General features: G+C 36.5%; 1 protein-coding gene across 4 annotated transcripts in view; it reads left to right on the top strand.

Moving 5' to 3' along the window:
• Nucleotides 1-27971, top strand: part of LOC108703019 (zinc finger protein 385B-like) — a 268896-nt gene that overhangs the window by 226200 nt on the left and 14725 nt on the right. For all 4 annotated transcript variants that reach the window (XM_041578353.1, XM_041578352.1, XM_041578355.1 and 1 more), the window contains 2 exons: nt 1237-1347; nt 15592-15733. In XM_041578353.1, coding sequence (XP_041434287.1) covers nt 1237-1347; nt 15592-15733 — 253 coding nt within the window. The remainder of the gene's footprint in view (nt 1-1236; nt 1348-15591; nt 15734-27971) is intronic.

The raw sequence follows: 27971 nt of genomic DNA, 5'->3' as shown, positions 1-27971 counted from the left end.
CATAGACCAATATTTTGGGCAAAGGGACTAAACTCCACTAATGAGGCTGAAAGTTGGTAAGGATGAGCATGGTGGTTATAGAGAGCAGACATGGGTTTGGAATATTGTACCAGTGGTTATTTGAGTAAATGTGGGGTTTAGATGAGTATACGTCTGTTTGTGAGAGTGTTTTTGGTTGAGAGTTTGTTCTGATGGAGTGTATAGGAGTGTAGGAAGTATGTGTACTGTTTCAGTATTCTAATTTGTAGAAGGAGGATTTTTTATATAGATATTACTCCCACCCTCTGTTTAGTTACTGGACATATTAAAAAGTCCTTCTGACCTATATGTCCTTTTGTGCTCATCAACATATATATAATACAGATATGGGATCCATTATCTGGTATGGTCTGAATTACGGAATGACTGTCTCCCATAGACTCAATTTTATCCAAATAATATACATTTTTAACAATTATTTCCTTTTTCCTGTAGTAATAAAACAGTACCTTGTACTTGATCCAAACTAATATATCATTAGTCCTTATCGGAAACAAAACCAGCCTATTGGGTTCATTTAATGTTTACATGATTTTCTAGTAGACTTAAACCTAAGGTATGAAGTTCCAAATTACAGAAAGATTCAAGATCCGGAAAACCCGAGATCCCACGCATTCTGGATAACAGGTCCCATACCTGTATTGAGACAAGAGCAAAGCAGCAGGAGGCCTCTCATTTAGATTCCCCTCATCATTGATCAAGGGAGTATGTCCTTGTACACTTATCAATATTAATTATGTTTCAAAGGTCACGACAACATCTCAGTGCCCAGTAACTTTGTTTCTGTTCCTGTACCCCTATTTGTGGGCATGTAAAAGCTTAGCACTGGCTACATTTGCCTAACATTTTGTTATGTGTATGCTACCCATGTTAAAAGATACTACCACCACATGGTCATAGTATCCATAGCTGAGATAAAGAACCTAATTTATATCCCAGAAGCAACTACCTGTGAACTCAAACAAAACAATCTCTGAGAATGTTACTCTCCTGGTGTCATGAATAATAGCTGCAATGGGACCATTGTAAGTGGCCTTTTCCTAATCTCTAGTAGTTTTTACTCAATACATATAGAACCTCCTTATGTTATATATTTTCCCATCTACTAATCTTCACCTCTTTCCCTCAATTCCCAAGTTGACCAAAATTCAAGACAATAACTTTTTTTTAATCTTCAACTGTTATTTATTTCCTTAGATGGATCCTGTGCAAAAAGCTGTGATCAACCATACATTCGGTGTATCTATTCCCCCAAAGAAAAAGCAAGTTATTTCTTGCAATGTCTGCCAGCTTCGCTTTAATTCAGATGTGAGTATGCTTATTATTTAAATGTTTAAAAATGGTGTGCAAGGTACATTAGCGTGTTTTCTCTAAGGTTGCCTTTGTTATGTTATCCTTAAGAGAAAACAACAAAATGTGTAGTCAAGGCAAATTAAATGATTAGTCCAGATCTCTAGCGTTATTTCCCAGGATGCTTGAAAATGTAATGTTGAAGTATGTCAAGATTCTTAAGGCACTAAATATATGAACTGAAAACATATAGAACATTTTGTATTAGAAAGAAGACAGTAATTGTTGAATTGGTCAAGGAAGGACATGCTGGACATGCTGTACATGGTGCACACACTGTCACTGTCCTTCGCTAAGTATTTTAGATATGTTTAGAGTTTTAACAAGGGTTTATAGCCTTTGGCAGAGATGACATGTCAGCTGTTGACTCTAATGCCAATTTATAGAATGACATTTGTGAGTATGCCAATTTCATCATGTCATCGTTAAAGGCTTATGACCTTAGATTTATTAAGGCTTATACTTAATGAGAAAGAATCTGTGAGGCACGACAGTTTCCATTGTGAGAAAATGTTGGCCTTATTATATATAAGGATTGTGACATATGCTGCTGCTTGTTAGGGATTTTTATAATAGGTAAAAATACTTACAATATTTACTATATTTGCCAATCAGACTAACAACCCAGTTTGCAACAAATGTCAGTCTAGGATCACTTCTTTTAAATAGAAAATGCTTTGGGTGACATGCTGTAAAACTAGATTATCGGAAATTTAAAGGGATACTGTCATGGGAAAATCAGTTAATAGTGCTGCTCCAGCAGAATTCTGCACTGAAATTCATTTCTCAAAAGAGCAAACAGATTTTTTTATATTCAATTTTAAAATCTGACATGGGGCTAGACATATTGTCAATTTCCCAGCTGCCCCAAGTCATGTGACTTGTGCTCTGATAAACTTCAATCACTCTTTACTGCTGACTGCAAGTTGGAGTGATATCACCCCCTCCCTTTTCCCCCCCAGCAGCCAAACAAAAGAACAATGGGAAGGTAACCAGATAACAGCTCCCTAACACAAGATAACAGCTGCCTGGTAAATCTAAGAACAGCACTCAATAGCAAAAACCCATGTCCCACTGAGACACATTCAGTTACATTGAGAAGGAAAAACAGCAGCTTGCCAGAAAGCATTTCTCTCGCATTTCTCTCTTAAAGTGCAGGCACAAGTCACATGACCAGGGGCAGCTGGCAAATTGACAATATGTCTAGCCCCATGTCAGATTTCAAAATTGAATATAAAAAAATCTGTTTGCTCTTTTGAGAAATGGATTTCAGTGCAGAATTCTGCTGGAACAGCACTATTAACTGATTCATGTTGAAAATATTTTTTTTTCCATGACAGTATCCCTTTAAGAACTAGAAGCAGCATTAGTGCAGTTAGTGGGTCTTCAAGAAAAAGAACAACATTCATACAATCAGTGGGTGTGTCAATACAAAGGATAACATAAATATAGTCAGTGGGTATCTCCACAGATAGAAGCAGCATGATTACGGTCCATGGATAATTTAGGAAAACCTGAAATGAATTCAAAATATACTTTATTTACTACAGAATTCAAAGGACAGTATATTTTTGTTAACAATGATTTGTCATATAGGACATAGACACAATGGTTTGGTCATCAGCAAACAAAATATTTACCAAAAATCTGATAATATACTGGTTTGTGCACACTGAAGTGACCAGGCCCTTGCTACCTCTTTTGACTGAACTGACATAGTATCATCCAATGTATAGATCTATAATAATTGCCAATCTGAACAACAACTGATCAGGCCAGGCTAGGCAGAGAACCTTTTTGTCTGAAAGGCAGTTCTCTCATTTGGTGGCCTAGCCAAACAAGCAGATCTTTATGTGTATGAGCAGTTCAAAGGGTTCAGGCTGTCACTAAAGTAGCATTGTATAGTGTGCACGATTCATATTATCAGATTATCAAAGAAAGCAATCTCAAGGAACATCTTATCTTTAGCTGACATGATCATAAGTTAACATTTACATTACAACATGCTTTTACCTTAATTTCACCTTCAGACTCCATTCCAAGCCTTAAAGCACTTGTTTTCTGGGTCATGCTCTCCAACAATACCCAACATTTGATCAGGGCGCACTTTGCTTGTAATATGGTTACAGACGTATATAAACATCATTGTACCAACCAGTTGGTCATAGCAAATATGTGTTTACTCCCAAAGCTCACTCTGAATCACCTTCAAATTGTGCTTCCATGAGTATCTAGGGGATAAAATATGTATTCTTCCCAAATCTCTCCTATCTGATCTTTATTCTGGGTTCCCAAAAGGGCCCAGCACTACAGAAAGCACTACCTTAAAGTAAATTAAAGACTAGTGAAATAAAGATGTAAGGGGAGTACTTCAACCTTGGACTTCATAACCCTTTCAGTTGCTACAACCAGCCAAGAATGTAATATCTAATTATACACTTACAGAATAAGAGTCTCTTTAAACTTCAATTATAAGATTGCACTTATATATGTCTATTTTAGCTAAGTAATGCTAGAAGTTCTTTTCAAAAATAGTAGCTCATCTTTGTTTTGACCCGTGAAAATTGGTAATATAATCATTATGCAAATGTGGGCATGTATCACATTTCATTCATGGTACAACATCACTTGATAAGACGTGAATAATATTCTTTGAATGCATTAAGAGATATGATTTGATTCATATGAGTAGGGGAAACATTCTACTTTTTGTAATTAATATAATTAAAAACGATGAGAAGCCAACGATCATGACTTTCGCATGGCTGACAAAAAGAGCTCCTGTATTCCTGAGCGCACATAGAAAAAAGGAATTCTCACTGATCAATCACTTTATTGTAAGAGATACAATGAGAAACAAAGCTTTCATTTGCCAAAAACTGTCCTGTAAATAAGAGTATGGCTATTGATTGTTTGGTTTGGAAAATAGAGAGGAAGATCCTTTGTAATTAAAAGCATAAATCTCTAAAGGCTTGTGAAGGTAGTTCTGTTCTTTCAAGAAAGAGTTGACAGTGATAAATATTTTTGATCTTCTATGGTTACTCTACATCTGTTATTGATAAAATCTGGATCATCTTAAGGCAGTGTTTGATTTTTTATACTCTTATACCCTGTTTTCATTAACAATGTTTGCACTTCAGATAGGTTGCAAATTAAATAGAATTACCGATTAAAATACAGAATGCAAAAATATTTGTAATACTACAGGAAAATCATGCTAACATGACTGCCAGGATATGTGACAAATGTTTTCTGCTCAGGGTTTAATATTGGATTGATATTATGATATAACTTTTTCCCAGTTCCTTATTTTAAGGTTTACGATTCTTTTTAGAGACTTTTTAAAAAATTACTTATAAATGTCTCCGTTAAATATATTTGACAGCGTATACATTTCAGACTAGTTTGAACTAATTAGGTTCCTGGCAGTATTTCAGCCCTACACACCTCACCCACCTCGTGCCCTGTACAGCAGCCCACCAGCTAAGGCAAGGACTGGTGTTTCCAATTTACCTGCAATTTATTTTCCAGTAAATTATTTATTCTCTGACTGCACTCACCTCAGTTTAAATACTCAGTCATTCCCAATTTCCACTCAATAACAACCATTTTGGACCTGCTCCAAACTGATCAGTCACTACCTATTCTTCACCACATGACATCATTGTCCCGGCCACATTACATCACTGTTTAACAAACCTTTTCTTAAACTTCATGAATGTGTCAGTTGGACAGAACATGTTTAAACATTTGAACAGCATTCTGCTTAGTGTTGACAGTGCTGAGCTCCAACACTGCACAGTGCTATTAATATTGATGCAAATTGCAAGCAGATTTATACCATTTTTTTTCCACACTTGAGCCAGTCGTTCCACTAAGAAAAAAAGAAATGTTAAGTCGTAGAAACATTTGCTTAAAGTAAAATTGTACCCCGAAAACAATGTAGGTCTCTATGAAAATATATTGCATAAAACAGCTCATATGTAAAACCCTGCTTCATGTAAATAAACCATTTTCATAATAATATACTTTACCTGAATAAACCCCCTTCATTTTTATATTAAGGTTATTCTTCTGTTTGCCAGACTCCTGTGCTTTTCTCTTCTGCGTTGTGGTGCAGATTGCTTTTTTGACTTATTGACTACTTATACTCCAGGTGATCCATCAGACTCCTTTATTTGAAACTTTAACCTTCAAGACATAAATCTCACAGGCTTCAGATAGACAGGCCACTTTATTCCATAATAAAGTTTGATGATTTGCTGGCTTCTTGTGCTTCATGGTCTAATTTGATTAGTATCTAGTAGAATTAATGGAGTCTGTGTTGTGTAGCATTTCTTATGGTTTAGTGGAAATCCATCAGCAGGGTGATCATAAACATCCCACTAACTTTTAGTCAACAGATACTAGTTATTTTCCTAGAATCTTTTCCAAGAATACTTAGCTTTAAAATGACTTTACATTCATTCCGTAAGATCGAAGGGACTGGGATCCATGAGAGATACTTAATATAATAATGTTACTAGAGAGAGAAAATTGCCAGTGAGCATCACAATGGAATTTTGATTATCTTGAACATATTTAAAGGAACTATATGGGACTCTGTGCACTATAATGGGGTGATAGTGTGATAGTGTGCAGTATATGCAATAAAACAAAAAGTTCACACCAACTTCAAGCAGGCCTTAAAGGTTTGCAATGGACAATTAAGATTTGCAATGCAATATAAGCCTAATGAAGAATATTACATTTCGAAATGCACAGTTTTATTCATAAATTTGTTCTCTTTGCATATTTTTATTATATTTCCCCCTAAATATTTGTTTTTAATCTTGTTGACTTTACTACTGTAGTAGTAGAGGCATTAAGAAACCAACAAAAAAGAGGAGAAGGGGGCTTTATCAATGAATGCTGTATGACGCATGCAAAATAGTGGGGGAGGGGGGGTGAATCATTTTTATTAGGGAATTGCAGAAGTTAAGCACCTGCAAATCCTTGATGGAATGGATAGGAAAGATTATTTGCAAAATAATGACTGGTTTGGTATGTTGTATTCACAGAAAGTTATGGGAAATAACTTTAAAAAATGATTACGATAAATGATAAAATTATAAATGATAAAAAAATCATTTTTACCGTATTTATCAATAAATTTACTCCAAATAATCTGGCGTGGGAAAAGACTCGATAAAATTGTGAAAAATTCTGAATTATACGATTTTTCACATTTGACACCCGAAAACTCAGATTTATTTGGATTATTGCCTGAAAACCACAAATGATTTGACCATGATATCTTCCAGTTGTAAACGGGACATCTGCCATTGACTTCTACATGACCTTGGCAGTTTTGAGATGAAGTACTTTTTTAATCAGACTTTTAGCAGCCTCGGGGTTTAATAAGCCACAAGTTTTTATTTTCTCAGAAGAAATTGTGTTTTCCCCTTTAAAACTCAGAGCAGGAAATTGAATTTGAATTTAATTAATAAACCCCTTACTAAATAAGTGGTACTGGTGAGGATCCCTATTAGTTTGATTATTTGGGATGGTAAAAACTGTTATGGACATAAACAACTGATCCAGAATTATTTTCAAGAAATACCCCAATGTCTTTTTGTTGGAAGCATTAATGATAGGTAGTGTGTTTGACAAAGAATCAGTTTTGCTTTTTTGTTTTCCAATTTAAGTAAGGGAAGACCCTTTCATCTTTGATAGGTCATATAAAATGTTACTGAAACTGTAACATCTCTCTCTTTTTCTAATTATCTAAGCTCCTTGATTTTCTACTTGACTCAAATTGTTTTTTGTGCTACATTTTGATGGCTTTTTTGTTCCTACATCTGCTGGAGGGTCTCCGGCATTAACTCATCACATTTTATTTTACTGTTTTTCTTTTAATGAAGAGCTTACTGAGCCTGGCAGAGCGTTTGCCCTTCTTTAATCACCATTCGGGTCAATGTTCATGACGGCAGACTAACACAAGAGATGAATATTACATTATGTCTTTGTTGCTGCTTTTCATGGTCGGTTTTCTTGCTTTCGTTTTTAAGCATCTGAGCCCTCTAGCTCAAGACTTTATGCCCTTGTCCCTTTCACATATCACATTTATGCAAGAAGATAAAAAGATCTCAAGCTACAAATTGAAAACATACTTTCTATAATCACTCCTTGGAGGTTCTGGCATTACTGAATATCTATTATGTCTGCTGTTCAAAGTCTCATGATACTTGAAGTGCAGCAAATATTATTGCATTGGTTATAATGTAGAACTATTGCGATCACAACCTGCTATACAAGCTGTCTGATATGGGGCTTTGGGAAAATGTTCTTTTGTATACACTTAGCCACTGTTAGCATCCATTACACTTGCGATTCTTACTAAAGAGGCATTCAAATCTATATTTCTAAGAAATATGTTAATGTATTAAAAACTTTGGGCAGAGGCAGAAGGGATTTCAATTGTTGTTTAAAGGCCTCAGGTTAAACACCCCTGTATTACTTCAACCACCAAGTCTTTGCAAGACAAACAACAATAAAAAACATTGTGTGTGAGAGTTGGGTTAAGAGGTATCAATCTTGCTAAATTTCCCTCAAGAGCGTGGGCGTGTAGTCAGAAAAACGAAGGTCAATCCTGTATTCAGCAGATATAGATTAGGAATGATTGTATTCCCTAAATTGTCAACACTCCAGGTAATGTCAATAGACGTTGACTTGAACTTTGAAGATAGAAAACAAAAATCATTTGTACTGAAAGCAATAATATCATCACATGATTAGCCCTTTCATATAAAGCAATGTCATTCTTTGCACAAGATTTAACATTATATTTTTTTACCATTATTTTAGATGTTTATAACTCCTTTAAATTTCTTAAAAAGCTAGAATCTCTGCTACCAAGCACAGTAGAGACAACAGGAGCAACAACATTAAATAGGGTTTGGTGTTATGTAATAAAAGGGGGGTAAGCAGGCTACGGGCCTAATCATTTATAGCAACCAATCAGCAGGTAGCATTTACTGGTCACCTGTTTCAACCTGTTGCTATAGGGTATAGCACATGGGCAAATTTAGTTATTTTTATTACATATGGGGGTTAAAAAGCTCTGGACTAGGTTCTCCATCGGGGAATTTTCAGCCAAATTAAATCACTGATTAGGAAGAGAGAGGCATGAAGATAGAAAAACATGAATGATTGTGAAGTTTATTTAAGAAGGCAGCACAGTATGCAGTAAGTGTAGTTATGGATGCAATACTCCAAAATTAAGCAAGATCCGCTAAAACACATACTTTTTTTTACCTTGTGTGTTGCGTGAATCAGGCACATGTTTCAGATAGCATTTCAGAGTGCAGTTTGTTTATGCATGTCAGCATTAGCTATTTATATAGTCCACTGTGGGAACCCTGGAATTACCACCACATTTAGGGTCCCTAGCATCAGTAGGTGCATTTGCATTCTATTCACCAGAGCAGTCTAGGAGGTGCATCAGCATTTATTGTAGAGGAATGCAAGAGGTGTGTGTATAGGCAAACTGAACCCCTCGTGAATAGCATCTATTTTTGTGTGCCATGAGTCTTCTCATTAAATTCATTACAATTTTTGGTATACTATTTGACAATGATAGATTTTGTGAATGTGAACAGCCTTCCACAATGATACATTTCGATTTCACTCAAATCTATTGCATTGACCTATTGAATTGATCGATTGGATTAATATTAATGTCCTTTAAGGGATTCCAGCTCAGATTAAATTGCTACATAGCCTTCAGGATTTCCTGTATCTTTTGATAAATCAGACCCATAGTTATGATATGAATAAAGTATAACTATATTCTCTTGACCCCCTCTTTCTGACTTCCGGTAATGAAATTGCTGCATTTAGCATAAAGCCAGGTGACACTTGTTTATTTTATTATTATTAATATTATTTTCATTTGTTTTAGTTTTTTTTAATTCAAATTTGGCTGATTTGCTGGTTTTTCCCACAGAGATTGGAGCTAATTGGAATGATTTCGTAGGCATAGCCTAGAATAGAAAAGAGAAGGGGGTTATACAATTTGCAATCATTCACTCCTTGTACAATAATATACGTGATTGTGATAACTACAGAACTTTCAATTAACTTTAAATGATGCTCTAGTGCGCCTGCAGTTGGGACTTTATGGTTGATCAGCAAAAGAGCTGTTGCTTAGCACCTCAAATGGATTTGCTGGAAAATCTAAAATGCAAGTTAAAAATTAAAGGTATTTATGTGTGATAGACTGGGGCCCTTTAAAATGGGAAGCATCCAGTGCTGAGCCAAATGTGAGCCACACCCCCCCCCGTCACATTGAAGTAAGGTGGTGAAGCAGATTAGGGGTTCACACACAGCTGGGACAGTTTGACGAATAGGGAACTCTCTGCATTGCATTCTCTCTCAGTTAGCCTGGGAGCAGGAATTATAAAATTTATAGAGAGTCAAACTAGGCATAGGCATGTAGCTGAACCACCCACCTGTTGTGTCTTAGGCTTGTCCCTTAATTCCAGCCCTGGGAGCAGTAATGTATAGATTTATTGTTTATTATTATACCATCAATGGTATTAATGGCAATTGCTCTCATTAGCTGACAGTGGATTTTAGTATATCATGAAGGAATGTTAAGCTAGGCTGTCTAAAGAAATGTGTTTTAAGGGAATTAATTGATTCAGGTGCACTGAGCACCTTTGCAATTTACATAGACATTCTATTTTAGTGATTTCTGAGATATTAGCAGTTTTACGGGGGAATGTAATAAAAGTCGATAATGGAAAAACTATTCGCAATGCGAAGTTATGCCTTTGCGCGAACAAATTTTGCTTTGCGAGAAGTTAATATAGCTTTTGTGAACCAGGAAACTGTTTAGTGACCACTTCCGACAGTAGAAGACTGCATTTAATAGTTTGCGCCAATGCGCTGTAAATGTAATAAAACTTCTTACTGACAAAAGTTGTTATGTTTGCTCCAAAAGATTATGACACCTTGAAGCACTTCTTAAGTGCACAATTAAAATTTGCAATGCAATAATAGTTTAAGGAACAATATTACATTAAAATGTGGATTTTTATTCTTATTAGTGCAAATTGTTTTGGACTTTGTGACTTTTATTACATTCCCCCATTAGTCTGTTAAACCACCTTATACCAGGAGTAAAATGGAATCAACATGTTGGTCCATCAGACCCTTCTGAAAGTCGTGTCTTGAGTCTTTACTCTCATTTTACTGCAACTGTGAATAGGTAAAAGAATGGCTTCCTCTGACCCCCTTTTAATCAGAAATGTGTGATTTCTTTAAACCCTACAATGTCTGTAGTTATTATAGTCTATATATAAATAAGCAAGGGGGCCCTCTCCCAGTTTTTTGTGCAATGGCCTTGAATAAAGAGCAGGACTGAGTCTTGGAAAAACATTTTCCAAAAGAGCAAGTACTTAATGTATAGGGTGGATAAGTACATACCCAAATCTTTACTCCATAATCGAGAGAGGGGTCAGGCTTTATTTCCATAGGGCCATGCCGTGTGATTTATGCTGGCTTATTTTTTTTTTATTTTTTATTTTTATAACTTGTTTTTATTTGAAGTGATAAAGCAAAATCACAAGACATACGTTTACATATTTACATGGAGTAGATATTGCAGTGATTATGGTATCAAACATAAACATTTCAATAACAATTTAAACATTCAGCTCAGTTATGATTAATAGCATGGGGGGGGGGTAGATCCTATAATGGTTAATTCAGATAAGAGGTCAGCAATCTGTTAGTTTGGTGACTTCTGGGAGGTGCGGTATCGGTATGCTGGCTTATTTAACACCAATTACATGCCATTGTCTTGAAGTGGCAGAGGTTCCTTGGCCCTAAAAGTACGTAAAAATACAAAATTGCACCAAGCGCACCATTTCAGAACTATTGTAACAGGAAGATTAATTTTAAATAAACAGGTAAAGTGGATGAAGGTGTTCTACATAAAACTGCTTAGCGCGTCTACTTAGTAAATCCATATAAAATACCAAATCAGTTTGGTTTTTTTGCATTTGTTTATAATTGCAAGCAGAAGCAAATGCTTTACATCTAGTGATGGGCGAATTTGCGCTGTTTCGCTTCGCCGAAAAATTCGCGAATTTCGCGTGAAATTCGCAAAACGGCGAAAAATTCGCGAAACGGCGCCGGCGTTTTTCGGAAAAATTTTTTTTGACGCGGGCGAATTTTTTGCCGCGAATTTTTGCCGCGAATTTTCGCCGCGAATTTTCACGGGTGTTTCGCGAATTTATTCGATGGCGACGAAACGTGCAAATTCGCCGCGAATTCGCGCATGGTGAATAAATTCGCCCATCACTATTTACATCCACAAGAACATGCTTAATGTGCTATAACAGCACTTGATATTATTTGCACTTTATAATTGTCTATAATCAGAGATAAGTAAAGCAATAAACAGTAGCTCCGTTAAAGAACATCCCCACTGGGTAAATAAAAGTGTGATGCATTAACTAATGGATACAGTATATACTGTTCAAATGAAACAGCACAAACAGACATTTTGGTGCACATCTATGATCTTTAAAGCCCTTAGTGTAGAAAGCATCAAAATACAGCAATGTCATTTACCATATTTGAGGCCTGTTAAAGCAAGCACTTCTTCATTTCTGACTTTACTTTTTCTCTTTAATACCTGAGTACCTTGTACTTGATTAAGCTGCATAAATCCATGTTGGTGGCATAATATCCATTTGAAAAGGCACCTTATGCAGGCAAGAACTTTCCTGATAATAGATCTCAAAAATATCCCCTGTCTTCTTGTACTTTAGTGAGATTCAGGTGATGAGCACAGAGTCGATGGGAAGCCAAGCTGCAGAGTTCTTAAAACAGAGCTGATGTATTTGCACTTCCTTAATAAGATCCAAATACTTAGCTTGTTGATTGCAACAGAATTGTCTCCCATTATTAAAACAAGATTCAATTTAGGAAAATCCTCAGAATAAGTAAGTCTTAAAAAGTACTTAGTGAAAGTTTGTTGAGTCAACATTCTCAGCCACTTTATAAAAGTCAACCAGGGCTAATCATCATAACATAATAGATCTCATTTACAAGTGCACTTTGAAAAGTGTAGTTTCAGGACTGAGTAGCCCTGTGTATCTCCCCCTTTCACTATAATTTACAATTAACATCCCTGTGCCTATGTCCCCAACTCTTTCTCATGAATCTTTTAAAATCAACGAATGTTCTACTCATACATTATACACAAACCACTATAACTGCACAAAAACAAGTCTTTATATTTTTTACATATGTATTTGAGTCCTTAGAGTTCTTTGAATCATCGTATATACTTGCCATCATTTTATGGTGATTGAGTTGCCAATATCCTTTTGCTTCAAAATTAACAAAAAAAAGCAGTAAACATTGGCCTGCTCCTTTTTTTGGATTATGAGTTCCTCTGTGACTATAACATGCATTCTACTCCAGGAGCTTGCTATAAAATATATAAATTTACCACATTCCCTGTGTATTCATTCATTGTTATATACAGTCTCAATCAAGCAGGTTTCCTTCTTCATTTATAGACCAATGAAAACATTTGTATGTATGTATATTTTTATTTGCATTGAGCTAGCGAAAAGCACTGTACAGCAGAACAGTCAATTAGTAGAACAAACAGGGGGTCATTACAATAATAAATACAAATAAGTACTAAATACAATGCCAGAAAGGTAATTGTACAAAGTACAGTTACAATAAAGATTAAGAGTTTAGTGTCAAGGAGACAAGTGGATGGAGGTCTCTGCCCTATAGAGTTTACAATAGATGTGCAGATTTTACCCTTGTATCCAATGAACAATCGGATGTCCCATTCTTCTGACCGGCCACTAACCATTCAGATTAAATAAAGTAGTAAAAGAACAAATCAAACGACGTCCTGGTTGTGACAGCAATCATACGAAAGTTATGTCTGACAAATAGTAGTGACAGTCACCCATTGATATTGTCAGATAGGCAATAAATGCAGAGAAATTATCGCTAGCAGACAGAAATCTATTAACCTATCCGATCGACTAAATGACTGATCGCCATGGCACGAAAAATGTTAGGACGAACCACACATGGTCAGAAAATCATACGAAATTTTGATTGGTACAACTATATCTTTGCGTTTATGGCCAGCTTAAATCTAGAAACATTTGTTTTCTAAATACTTTTTAATACCTGCCTAACTATCTATTCTATATTCCGGGCCTTTTGTACATCAGTTTACATAGTTGTGAGCTCAGCTCTGGAGGCTAGCCTTTCCAATGCTGTACTGAGTGGAACTGATCATTTTAACACTAGGTAAGGAATAAAGGAAATAAATACACAGATCTCCTGCTATGATTAGTGATTTAAAATGCTGAGAATACTTAGCTACTTAGCTATATCAGTCTAAATCTTCAAACACTTGTATATGTAGTGATAGAGAGGATTCTATTATGGGATTAATGCATTTGTCACAGTCTAGAATAGTCCATTCCCCTTTGTTTGCAAGATACTATCTTTCCTTTTACTTTGCTTTACCCAAGGCAATTTGATGAAGATTCCCCTAGGTATCATCATATGTTGTGCTTGGTAGGGCACGGATTCAAATAGTTGTATACTGTGTATCTCTTGAGAAAGCACCGGAACTGAGTTCTTTCAACTTTTAAAGCAGTGAAGCCCTTTGGTTCTTTACATTTTTACTAAAGTTATTTCTACATAAACCACAAGCAGCCCTTTGAAAACACTCTGATCAATTACAGAAGGTATGAAATGTGGGGCATTGTGTTACAGAATCATTCTACATAGGAGAATCCAGACAGATAGAAAGACAAATATAGATAAATATAGAAATACAGAAGGGGCAAAGTTACTGTGAATTTTTATTATTATGAATTTATATTTATCAATCCATCAACTTTATTCTGGGGTGACTGAGAATTCTAATGTAGTATGATCAAATTTGAATAAAAACTAATATAAAAGAAGACAAAGGCAAAATTAGCTGGTGCAATTTGAGGAAAGGTAGATGGGGGAGGGTGAGTTTGACCCTGTGCTGTTGAATTGTACTTCTACCAAAACTGGCTTTGGTAATCAATGCAATATGGCCCCTCAAACACTGTAATAGCCAAGAAGTCACTGACATAAATAAGTGTCTACAAATTAATTGCACAAAGTGCAATTTCTAATGCAATGTGCAATGTTTTTTTAATCCAGAATACATTTCCACAATTCCAGAGTAGGCACACAGAAGCACTTGAGTCTTGACTCAAAGTGAAAGCAATAGTGCTGATGATTTCTAAATGCTGGCGCTCAGCATTGAAATGAGGTCTAAAGCTGGCCATAGACTCAAAGATCCGCTCGTTTGGCGACATCAACAAACGAGCGGATCTTTCCCCGATATGCCACTAACGGCATGGCTATATCGGGGGTAATTTGAACGTTCGGCCGTATGGTCGAACAATCGAATTACGATACGCCAAGGGGCGGGTAAAAATCAAACCTTCCCGATCTATATCGTGGCTAGATATCGATCGGGAAGACCTGTCGGAAGCCCCCATACACGGGCGGACAAACTGTCAAGTTTGTCTAAACGACCGATAACGGCAGCTTTATCTACCCGTGTATGGCCACCTTAACATGATTTCTTAGGTTCAAGTCCATTGTGTGTGTTGACACAGGGTAATTAGGAACCCCCTGCATTAGTACCACAACTGTGGTTTTGGTGGTATAGGAGTTCTCTTTATTTCCACTGAGGACTAAAGGCATCATTTTATTCCTTTCTCATTATATTAATGTAGAGAAAATTTTGAATTACAGTAAGGCCATCTCCATAGACTCGGTTTTAACCAAATAATTAAGATTTTTAAAAATGATTTCCTTTTTCTCTGTAGTAATAAAACAGGATGAGGCCCAGGTTGCACTTCGTAAGTCATTCAGAATTGCCCCAAGTGATATGCCTGCTCATGAGCTGAACTTTGTGCCTTTGTAGACTTGTGTAAAATATTTCTGCCAAACAATTACTTCCTACTCTTTTGACAGTTTGAAACAAATTTTTTAGTATACAGAATGTATTCATTTATATTTCTATTAGTCATGTGGGGTATCTTTTTTTTTATCATCATTCATTGTGTTGTGTTAAACATAACTTAAATAAGCCTGATTTATTCTCCTTTGTAGAGCCAAGCCGAGGCACACTACAAAGGCACTAAACATGGGAAGAAGCTCAAAGCTCTAGAAGCATCGAAAAACAAGCAAAAAAATGGTTCCCCCAAGGACAGCGCCAAGGCTATTACAAGCTCAACAGCCAACCACAAATCAGGTCAATAAAATGTTTTATTTTTGATTCCAGTACCTTATTTAGAATGCTGATATTATTAGGATGTGGTACATAAAAAAGTGCAGTTGAATGTAGCTGGTCAGCTTCTGTAGGTTTAAAACTCCCATCAGTCTTAGCTGCTTAAATGCAAGAGTGGGAGATGCGGGTTGCAGTATCTAGGAACACTGTCAATTACTCAAAGAAAGTCTTCTATGAAAACGGAAATGTGCATATGAATTTTATAATAATGTGCTGTAATGGTAAGGCATGGCAATGCCTTTATGTATCTTATGGAACCTTTACTCAAAATTACTATTGATGAATTATATCAAAATGGAAATCATCTGAAAGCCATATGCTAAACACTAGCTACCCTTAGTCCCTTCAGACCGAGTCAATAGCTTATAGCTCCATACAGTATATAGAGCTAAACTAATACTAAGTCTGGCCAATAGTAATGTGCATAATACTGGTCAAAACCCAAGTGACCTGCTGGTTTACCTACAGTTCAGGCAGGTTCAGGCCATAGAAAGCACATCTTCAGTAGGTTGGGGACTGTGTGCGGGCCAAATTTCCACTCATGACTTTGGCCTCCCCCCAGTTCCTCTGGTGGCTACCTACTGGCCAGCTTATTTATGTAATTATTTTAAGGTTTTTTCAGTTTTATTTAGAAGGTACTTTTTCAGTAGCTTGCATTGTGTCAGAGGCTAAGACTAACCCCAAAAAGTTTTTTAAATATATTAATCGTAAAAAGATGCAGGTTGAGAGTGTTGCTCCATTAAATAATGGTACCAGTATGGTTGTAACAGATACAAAAAAGACAAATGTGCTAAATCAGTTCTTTTCTTCAGTGTATACAATAGAGGAGTCTGAGTTCCCAGGCTCACTTAATAACTGCACTGATGGCTCAGCTCAATCTAGTCAGTGGCTGACTCAGGATATGATCCATAAAGCTTTCTTAAAAATGTATATAAACAAGGCTCCAGGGCCTGATGGCATACACCCCTGGGTTCTAAGAGAGCTGAGTTCAGTTTTAGACCAGACCCTATTTCTGATTTTCTCAGATTCGTTTTCATCTGGTATGGTACCTATGGATTGGAGAAAAGCTGATGAAGGCAATATTATGATAGATTAAAAAATAGTTTAATTGCTGGTGTCAGTATCTCTTTAAAGCAATCTAATTTATCTGCCAGTACAACTGATTCAGGGAGAGAATGCCACATCTTCAGAGCCCTCACTGTTAAAAAACCCTTCCAAATATTTAGCCCAAACCTCCTTTCTTCTAATTGGAATGGGTACCCATGTGTCAGTTGGAAGGACCTACTGCTAAGTAAAGCATTAGAGAGATTACTTTATGATCCCTTTATATATTTATACATAGTTATCATATCACCCCTTAAAGGAGAACTAAACCCCCAAACTAATGAAAACCCCTACCCTCCATAGTCCCTCTCCCTGTTCCCCCCACACAGGTTACAACACCTGTAAATGCCCCTAAGTCTTTAATTACCCCTCGAGTCAGCGCAGCGGAGCTCAGGGGCGCCATACTGGTACCATTATTTAGAGGAGCATCACTCTCAACTTGCATCTTTTTACTATTAATATACTTTTAAATTGCCACAATGCACTCCTCATTCTCTATCTTTGCCTTCTGGATTGCTGTTTTACAACATTTATTAAATGCAGCTTCTGACCCAAAGACTTGTAGGTTTTAAATGCCTGTCTCTTCTTTCCTATTAACTTCTTTACTCCTATATTAAGCCACACAGGGTTGATCTTAGTGTTTCTACATGTATTTCCCTTAATAAGGGAATAAATTGAGAACAATAAGAATTAAATATTATTTTAAATTGCAACCATTGCTGTTCTGTATTTTATCAGAAAAAATAATGTCCCAATCTATGCTCTGAAGTGCTGCTGTGAAGGAGCTAAATTTTGCTTTACTGAAATTCAGGGGTTTTTTTTCCCCAGTGTATATTTGTTTTTTTTTTACCAAACATTAAATTAGATCACATAATGGTCACTATTACCCAGGGTTTTAATCACTTGCACATTTGCTATACATTCTGGGTCATTGGGGTTCACTAGATCCAGTATAACATGGTTTCTGGTTGTTTAAACTTATTCCTATTAACTGTCCTGGCAGTACTGTTGCTCCAGTCAGTATCTGGATAATTGAAATCCCCCATTATCATTACTTTTCCCAAACTAGCAGCCTTTTCTATTTGCATCAGGAGCTTAGCCTTCTCCTCTTCACTTACATTAGGGGGTATATAGCATACTCCTACTACTTTATTCGCTGGACTCTTTACAATGAGTGGAGAGCTCCACCTTTAATGTTCATAGGTCAAAAAGTTGCGTTGAAGATAAAATATTGCTAAAATGCAGCACCAGTTGCAATATTTAAATTAATGCCTGCCTTGCTAAATCTCATGCAAGTTGCAGTGCATTTTTTTAGTGTAAATGGAGCACACTCAGTAACAGCATTAGAGTGGGTTTCTCTAGAGGAGATGGCGCTAGGGGAACCACAAGGAGGTCCTAACTGCAGGGCTACCTTGAGTCTGTGTGCATGGTACTTTCCACATTGTTTGTAATTGACCCCAGATCAAAGCAAGGCGAATCGTGATCAAGTGTTCAGTGCCAGCTGTAATGAACATGTTTGGGTGCAGCAAGCACAATTATGCTGGCAATTTAGCACTAGTGCTGAGTCTGCAAATGAACATTGTATGGTCAAGATATATTTCACTATAGTTTTCCATCAATGCGCGTATTGATGGATAGAAAATGTACTTGTTGCGACACCTCTTAAGGGACAAAAGAGCCTCAAAGGTATTTTTTTAGTATCAAAAGCATGTTGTACTGTACTTAATATCCTTGCGGCTATAAACATCCCAACAAAATGATTGCTGTATTTTATTTCTTGGTACAGTTATCAGAGGCAAAATTAGAGATCATCAGTTCTCATTAAGCCTTTTTCCTTGCTGCAGTGTTCTGCGACTGAGACTGATTTTTCAAGTGGGAATCAGAGTTCTCAGCAAAAGAGTACTGAAATTCAGTTTTCTGTATATTCTTTGTGCAGGTTTTTGAAATGTCATGAGTGTATATGTTTGTGGCACTTAATAGAAGTTTTGATTATTAAAATCATGTTTTAAAAGGAGGGGGGAAACAATGCCTTCCTACCAGAGGAGCTGCATATGTAATTCTTCATTGTGTTCAGATAGCATTTAGCAAATCAATGATAGTGTATTTAAATAACCCCTCCTGACAGTACCCAGAGGCGGAAATTCTGCTCTTCTAATGCAGAAAGCTGTGTAAACAGTTGTACTAATTTGCAGGAACGTGTGAAATATGCATAGTGAGACATTTCCCATAGGTTGTAAAACTTTTGAGAAACTGGAGAAAAAGTGTGAAAAGATTCAACAGAAAACAATTTGACCTTTCATAAATCTGCCCCTTAACTCCTATCACAAAAAGGTTGATAAACCCTGAGCAGATTAGAGCTGATTTTAAATCATTACTCTTTTTGGAATATAATAATGGAATATAGAGGGGCATGTTACAGTGGTTACATTTTTGTGATAGAGTGAAATGAACTTGTTAAACTTAATTTTATCAATTAGAAGCCAGTAAATGAATAGAAATGATATGTGTTACTTTTGATATTATACTATAGTGAATAATGTACCCCCTATTGTAAAAAAATAAGGATATTATAAGTCACTGAGGAGCTTCATGACCATATCAAACTTTTATACAGGTCATGGAACTCTGAGGGGGTACACTATTTATTAAAAAACACATGTTTCAGTGTGACCTCACTTAGCTCCAATTATAACTAATGACATCACTAAGCACCATTTATAAAGAAAATACTTTATAGGATAATCATGGCTCTTGTGTATTATAATTAGGGATGAGTCAAATCCAAGGCTGGATTCGAATTTGGCCGATTCCAAGAACCTGGGAGAATCAATTCTAGACCCTATATAAAGCATACAATTTGCTGTCCATGCCCAAAGGGTGTCCGATATCGTTCAGTATTTGGCCGCATCCGTTAAATAAGATTTAGGGATACAGCAAAATACTAAATTAGAGGGTGTGGTGCATTTATAATTATTGTAAACTATTACTATTATAAAGAAATGTTGCTTGTGATCAGTGCCTTTTCTAATTCAAGGGCCCTTCTGAGGTTTAAAAAACTTAATTAGTCTCTTAAAGGTACCAGGAGCAGCCTTTTTGCCTCAATGGTGCAGCGCCCCTGCTTGTGATAATGATTCGCTGTACATGTCACTATCAAGATTTTTCCCTGCCGATAGGGGCTTGGACTGTTCCTGCACTCCATTTATAAAGAGAGGGGTGAAGGGAAACTTGCTGTGTCCAGCTTGGCAAATCAATAGAAAAACCTATTCATTTAAATCACTCAAAATAATCATTGTTCTCCTTCAAACCATATTAGTCATAAAAGCATTGATCCAGACATGCTTTCTGGGTGCTTCATTTTGAATGAATCCTTTTATTTTTTTTAAAGAACTAAAGTGTTCGTGTTGTCAGATCAAAGAGATAAATTCACTATAAAGGATATTGAAATAACTACACTTTTTGCAACTACCCACAACCAACTAAAGCTCTTTGTATTGTTCCCTGGGAAGAGCATTCATTATTGGCTGGGCAGGCCATTTACTAATACCCTATAGTGACATTAAATATGTCTATTCCCTTTTAAGTACAGAAAGCAAAATTAGGAGTACGGGGTTCAGCCACAAAGGAAAAGGGCATGCCATTGTGCCTGTGCAAGGAGCATCTAAATGGCATCAAATAGAGAGAGAGTTAGAGTTTCACAAAGAGCCAATTATATCAGCATACGAGACTGTTGTATTTCACACATGGCAGCTTATTTGCAGCCTTCTCTTGCCAAGAGGAAAATCACACATTCAATATCCCCTCCTTCTTCCCATATCATTTATATTCTAAATTGTATTTTTATTTGTAAGAATGAAAATGAATGATTTGTATTATGCCAGCCAATTACAAGATGGATTGGGGGAAAATGAAAGTTTAAGGAGAAAACATACTTAGCTGAAATGTAACTACTTGAGCAAAATTGCCCCGCCCCCCCAAAAAAGTGCCATTATTATGATATTATTTACCACTTAGATTTAGATTTAATAGTTTGGCTTAAATCAACATCCAGATAAATCATATTCTTTCAGCAAAACAGAGAAATATAATTGTGCATTCATACCTTAATATTTCTAGTTTTTAATTCTACCTCATAAATAGGAAAAAATAAGAGGATTTCTTTGGAGAGAATTACTCTGGGCTCCACACACAGGGGTATACTTATGTAATTTTATGACAGCTGCTAAACACTTTCCTGACTGTCAGGAAAGTTTTTAATTCCTTGACAGTTAAATCAGAGCACATCAGTGTGTCAATTCATCCTCATGCATTTAACTGCTGTAAGCAGGTGTTAGAGCTTTACAGGCAGTGAAGGGCTCTAACACTTTCGAATCATTGATCCCAGAAAATGAACAAGCAGCAGGGGCGCAGCGCCAATGAGGCGAGTTGAGAAACTAGGTAGCAGGGGTGGCAAAAAAAACAAGCAGTGTGTTAATTTTAAAATAGTGGGAGGATTTAATAATTATAGAAAGCTTGGTTTTGTGATGAATTAATTGATCCATGCCAGAAAAAACCTTGTTTAATCTGAACTGATCGTGATCAATATTTGCTGTTGGTAAAGAATAACAACCTATAATAATGCAGTCCATTAGTGTAGCTCCACAGACGAGCAGTAGCAGGTAGGAAATTCAGGGGCCTTGTTGTCAATAGTTACACTTTCAGGGGCAGATTTACTTACATCCGAATTTTCGCTTCAGAAATCGTTGCCATACTTTGCACACCTACGTACGTACAAACATGTGTATTCATAAACTATTATAAATACACTATTGTGTATTTTGCTCAAGTTCTCTTGTACATGGAATATGCATTTTTGCTAGTATCTCATTGGTTGCTATGGTTTCTATGCCTTTTATTAAAGGGATACTGTCATGGGAAAACATTTTTTTTCCAAAATGAATCAGTTAATAGTGCTGCTCCAGTGGAATTCTGCACTGAAATCCATTTCTCAAAAGAGCAAACAGATTTTTTTATATTCAATTTTGAAATCTGACATTGGGATAGACATATTGTCAATTTCCCAGCTGCCCCAAGTCATGTGACTTGTGCGCTGATAAACTTCAATCACTCTTTACTGCTGTACTGGAGGTTAGAGTGATATCACCCCCTCCCTCCCTCCCCCCCCCAGCAGCCAAACAAAAGAACAATGGGAAGGTAACCAGATAGCAGCTCCCTAACACAAGATAACAGCTGCCTGGTAGATCTGAGAACAGCACTCAATAGTAGAAACCCATGTCCCACTGAGACACATTCAGTTACATTGAGAAGGAAAAACAGCAGCCTGCCAGAAAGCATTTCTCTCCTAAAGTGCAGGCACAAGTCACATGATCAGGGACAGCTGGGAAATTGACAATATGTCTAGCCCCATGTCAGATTTCAAAATTGAATATAAAAAAATCTGTTTGCTCTTTTGAGAAATGGATTTCAGTGCAGAATTCTGCTGGAGGAGCACTATTAACTGATGCATTTTGAAAAAAACATATTTTACAATGACAGGACCCCTTTAAATAATGGGGGTTAGATACTACTAGAGGCTGAACACTTATTTGATAGACTAAATGTTGTGTTATATCCATAGATCTTTAATCTTGTTATGGGCCATGGAGGCACTGCTAAACTAAACTATTAATTGCCCATTTTGGATATATTTGCACTGCTATTCCCCAAGTCTCATTTCATACATTTGTATATTTTTTGATATCCTTTTTTTGGATCATGAGGAACTTGTGTATAAGCCACTTGAGTTCATTGGAATCTACCATGGCTCCTCAATCCTCAACATGGGGGTTTAAACAAATCACTTCTGAGTCAAAATAATGAGAATTGTCCCTGAGAGAACGCTACAGAAGTTGCAATTTGTATCGTAATTCTGCTCCTAAAGTGTTTCCTAAGGTGAAACGTTTGCCACATTTCAATAGATTCAGCCTAAAGAAAATACAGGATCTAAATGGGGTTTTTAACAACAAAAAATGTTTGTCCTAAATGGGCAAAATGTCATTTGGATAACTTAACTGCACGTATGAGTTCCATTCCATTCATGGGGCATGCTTCAAAACCCACACACCTAGAGGAGTTGCCACGTTTAGCTTTTTAAATGATGCAACTGGCCATAATCTGGCTTTACAGATCATTGCATTTCTTTTGAATCCATATCATGAAATAGAAAAGAACATTTTTCATTTAGCTTTTGGCTGACACAGCATATAGGAGCGGTTTTGCTCTTACGTTCCAGATAAGCATTTTTTTAAACTGTGGAATAAACACATACTATTTTGTTTATTGCCTGTTCTGCGTGATCAAGGCAAAACAAGCCTCTTTATAAAAGCGAGGGAAGATTAAAGATATGTTTTTTGTCCAAGTTATAAAGGTGGGAAAAAATATAATCCTTCAACAGCGAGCTGAAGAAAAAGCAATTGAGGCTATACAAGATCTCTTAAAGGAAGAATACTGTAGCCACGTCGGTACCTATTAACTTTCCAGACTGAAAGAAAATATTGAAAAAGCAGGTTTTCGTTATAAGCAATTTTCCATTGCTTGTCTCATTTTCTGAATCACATTCTACTCAAAAGTGGACAGGAAGTACAAAATGGAAGGAAGAGGCTTAAATACAGTACCGGTATATAGATTGATACATACACAGACACATTCAAAAAGGAGGTCATACAAAACAATACATGAAATAAGAAGATTCCAGATATTAAAAGTAGGGATGCAAAGAAACACAGAATCAGTTTTGGATCTGAGCCTTTTGTTTTTTAGAATCCAAATATGGCCAGATTTAAATCTGAACCCTTAATTGTCACATTAATTTAGACCGGAATCTGTACATTTTTTTTAAAAGATTTTTTTTTTTTCACTAATATGGGTTTGCAAAAGGGCTCAGATTTGATTGTGATTCAGTTCAGGATTCTGCTGAATCTTTTCTGATGGATTCTTAATATTGCAGATATGGTGCCTTCCCTAACAAATAAGTGCCTTTTCATATTATAATATCCAAAAAAGGCAAATAAATTAGACTTGTCCGAAAATATGCAAAACAAATTTCAGGGGGAGCAAACACAAAGAGCATTTGGGCCAACACATGTGATACAAAGAATATTTACACAGATTTTTTAAATTATTCATTCAAGACTTTGCCTGGAAAACTAGGTGAAAATTTAAAATATATATGGAAAGCTGTACATGTTATAATGCCGAGGAAATTTACTGTGAATGACATCTATCTAGAAGTATTCCTTTCTGGACAGCACAAGGTTTCATTGGTCAGTGTTGGACAGGGATGGCAGAGGTCCACTAGAAAACCTTGTCGATGAAAGGCCCATCCTCCAAATTATTTTTCCACTTCTCCTAAAGCAACATCTTTAATCTGTGTCTGTCTGGGACACCAGGGGCCCAACCTGTAAACCTTAGGCCCACATTCAAAACTATTTTTACTCCTCACTGAACCTGTTATTATCCTGGTATTTACATACTATAATTCTATCCTATCCTTGATCTATTTCTCCAATTTGTTTCCAAATAGAAATTGGCCCATAATGGTACAACAAAAACTCCATGTTGGCTCTTCTGTTTTAACCATTTGGATGATTTCATGGTCAAACCCTGTCAGACCCTGCCAGGGGTTGCCAGCAACAAAGTGCTGGCAGGAGTGGATAAGGAGGAAGAAGTAGATATCCAAGCAGAGAGAACACTATATTGATTATTACGCTAAAGGTCATGCAGCAAACAGAAATGTCAACATGAAGGTCAGAGCTGGAGGCAATGGAAGGTAAGGGCAGTAATAGGCGGAAATCAGAAACCAGGGATCCATTCCATTATAATTTTAACTCAGAAGAAGAAGACACCTACAACTGGACACATTCACGCAGTAGACCATAGATTCGGTTGTTTTGGAACCAAAAACCATATTCATTTTGGTGGTGTCATGGCACTGCAAAATTATTAAGGCATTGTCATGACATGACGACTCAAAGTGCTGTGATGCACATCTGTACACACACACATTGAATTGGAGAAGTTCTGGGTGGCACCAGTACAATAAATCTTGACAGGTGTGATAGGAGTCTTATTTATTCTAACCTTTCAGTTTTCTATGTACCTCTGTAAGACATGGTCAGATATCAAATATCATGGGTATCTGAATTTTCTAAACTGATTGTCAGTTCTTTCCTCCATGGTGAAAACCGAAGTCAAGCAAATATTCACTGTGTCAGGTCTGTCTATATACAGTTTGATATTAATCTCATCTTTTAGTAAGCTTTTCCTTTCAATGTGTAATTATTACTGATTCTATGTACTGGAGGCTGCATTATTCTAGTCTTCTGCAGGAATATTCTTAACAGATTGAATCTTGTGGTCCTTTTACAATTTGCCTGACATTATAATTATTGTATTGGGACTCTGTCTCCTCTGGTTTAATTATTCTAAATACCACGCTTTTGTTTATTAATTCCCTTACCTTGATATTTACACTTGTTTCTTGTTGGGATTCATTTACAAGTATAGTTATTTAATAAACTTGGAAGAACTGGCTGATTTCTGTGTCTGGGGTAGAGAAGTGATGAGAATATATGTTCTATAAAGTTTGCTTTAGAAGGCTAAATTGTGCCTGTCTGATTTAGCAGGCTCCATTAAACATGCTTTCTGAAAGATCATTTGAAATGTTGGTTTATAGTTACTGATACTTAAATGTTGAGCTTCTTGAATGTTTAATAATTTGTCATCTGTACTCTTTATAATTAGGTTTAATGAGGCTGCATAAAGTGTTGGCTTGTCTAATATTTAGAAGAGTTCAAGCTCTTGCAAAAGAACATCCAGTTTGCAGAGCTCATTTTCTATCTGCCTGTATAAATAATGCTCTCTTTCTGCCTGAAGGTTTCTTATGTTTTAGAAAGCCAACATATGCTGACCTATATGACTTGGAATAAATAGTGACTGATCCCTAATTTCATTCCTCTGTTTTGCACAGTCGTAGCTATAGCAGTGTGTGGTGAACTTTTAGTTGGGGACACTACCAAAAGATGGCTTTCCACTGGAGAACTTATAATATATATATATACATGTATAGCAGTTTGACAGTTGTGGGGGAAGCTAAGCTATTTAAAATCTTCATGATTCTCTGCATTGGTTATTATGAATATCTCCCTGATACCCAGGGTCATAGTGAGAATCTCATGGTCTCATGGCACTTAGACTGTAAGCTCTATAAGACAGGGACCTCCATCCACTTGTCTCCTTAACACGTTATTGTTCACCTGCACTGCGCTACGTACAAAAGTAGCTCTATACAAATAAAAATATACATACATACATGGTCAGATCAGTGCATAATTTGGTGCAGGACATAATTCCTATAGACCCTATACATCATTTCCCCATTTTCTTTACCCTGCATGTTATTGTACATTGATCACTTCTCAGTGCATCTTTTATTTTCCTTTGTGGTGAAAGATCTAATACTTTATGCCTACGGAGCCCTAGAACCTGAGTGTAGTTATAGCCAGTTGTAACTAAAAATATCTTCACAATATCACAATACCTTAAAAAAAATAATTCCCCGGTCTATAGCAATGTATAATAATACACTATATAGTTTAATATTCTGCAGCAGGACTGGTCATTCCCCTAACACTACATTTAAGTAGCATTTCCTTGACCTACCCATATCTCTATAAACAAATAGAGCTTGAGTCTTTAGATACCATAAAACTATGCTTCTAGAAATAATAACTAGGAACCTATGCCATTGTATATAGCACTTAATGCCTAAACAGTCTTGTCATACTGGCAGGATGACCAGAAGTGCTTATCACCTCTGACATAGGTGTAATTCTATCAGAAGAGGTGTGGCCTATTAGTCTGGTTGGTGGGGGGTGTTACATCTGTGGGCTGGCAGGAAAATAAATGGGAGTTTATATGGCACTTTCATAGCAGGGACAACTAATTCAGTTTTCTTAAGTTTGTAGTGAAATATAAATTAATGCCAGTCCCCATGCTTTAAGCACAATTTTTATTATATGAATAGATATATAGAGAGGGGCTTGAACTTTTTTTTTTTTAATAATAATTATTATTGAATCATATTCCTCCCATTCATCTGTTATGATGTAACCCTTTCATCATTAAACCATAGTACTATAAAGGAGAAAAACGGGATTAAATCAGTTTTGCCCCTATTACTGAACGTGCTTATAATAAACAGGATAAGAGCTGTGTCAGCCATTATGTGAAGTCTCTGAATGCATTGCCATCTCTGCAGATACTGAGCTTGTACAATGACTCCCTAAGCCAAGATGTTTGTCCATTTGAATTAGCATGCATTTGCCAGCACTTGACGACTGAAATTCAGTGCTTGGACATATTTTAACTGCAAATGCACAGTTTAGCTGACTAACTTGTGCTGCTTCCCATGGCGAGCAAGCTGTTAGCAGTCAGCCTGAAAAGATTACCAATGAAACATCCTGTCTCCAGTCACAATGATAAAGACACAAATGCCATCAATGGGCATGATATCAGTGAGCGTAAAGAAAAAAGCGGCCAGGCTTCTTCCACAACATCACAGGCTTAAATTGTGCGGCACAGTAGGGCTTTTTGACTTGATGATCATTGATCCTAATTTTTAATTTTACAACTGCTGATGAGTGAACTGAGGAGTCGCTTTCACAATGGAAACCAAAAGCAATTATTTGTTGTATAAAGATAATGTTCTAAAAACATTAAAAGTGACTATATACCCTGTAAGACACATTTGCATTTGTGTTCAGATTGGGTCAAACTGGATTCCAGAGGATCTCCCAGTGGGACCAGGCCCTAGCTGACCCCAGTCTTGGAAAATTACCATGATCCCTTTTCTTATTTCCACTTTAAGCCTATATCACCTTTATACCACTTAGAGTGAATCCTGGATATTAGGTTTTGTGGTGGACCCTTGGAGGCCCAGTCCAACACTGGGTATTTATTGCCACTAATGGAAGCATACCTCCCAACTGTCCCTTTTTCGGAGAGACAGTCCCCCTTTTGACAGCTCAACCCGCAGTCCCTCATTTGTACTGGAAAGTCCCTA

This window comes from Xenopus laevis, chromosome 9_10S, assembly GCF_017654675.1.
Source record: "Xenopus laevis strain J_2021 chromosome 9_10S, Xenopus_laevis_v10.1, whole genome shotgun sequence".
NCBI classification, from domain to species: Eukaryota; Metazoa; Chordata; class Amphibia; order Anura; family Pipidae; genus Xenopus; species Xenopus laevis.
Note: the sequence above shows the minus strand (reverse complement) of the source record. Positions and strands in the feature narration are given on the sequence as shown.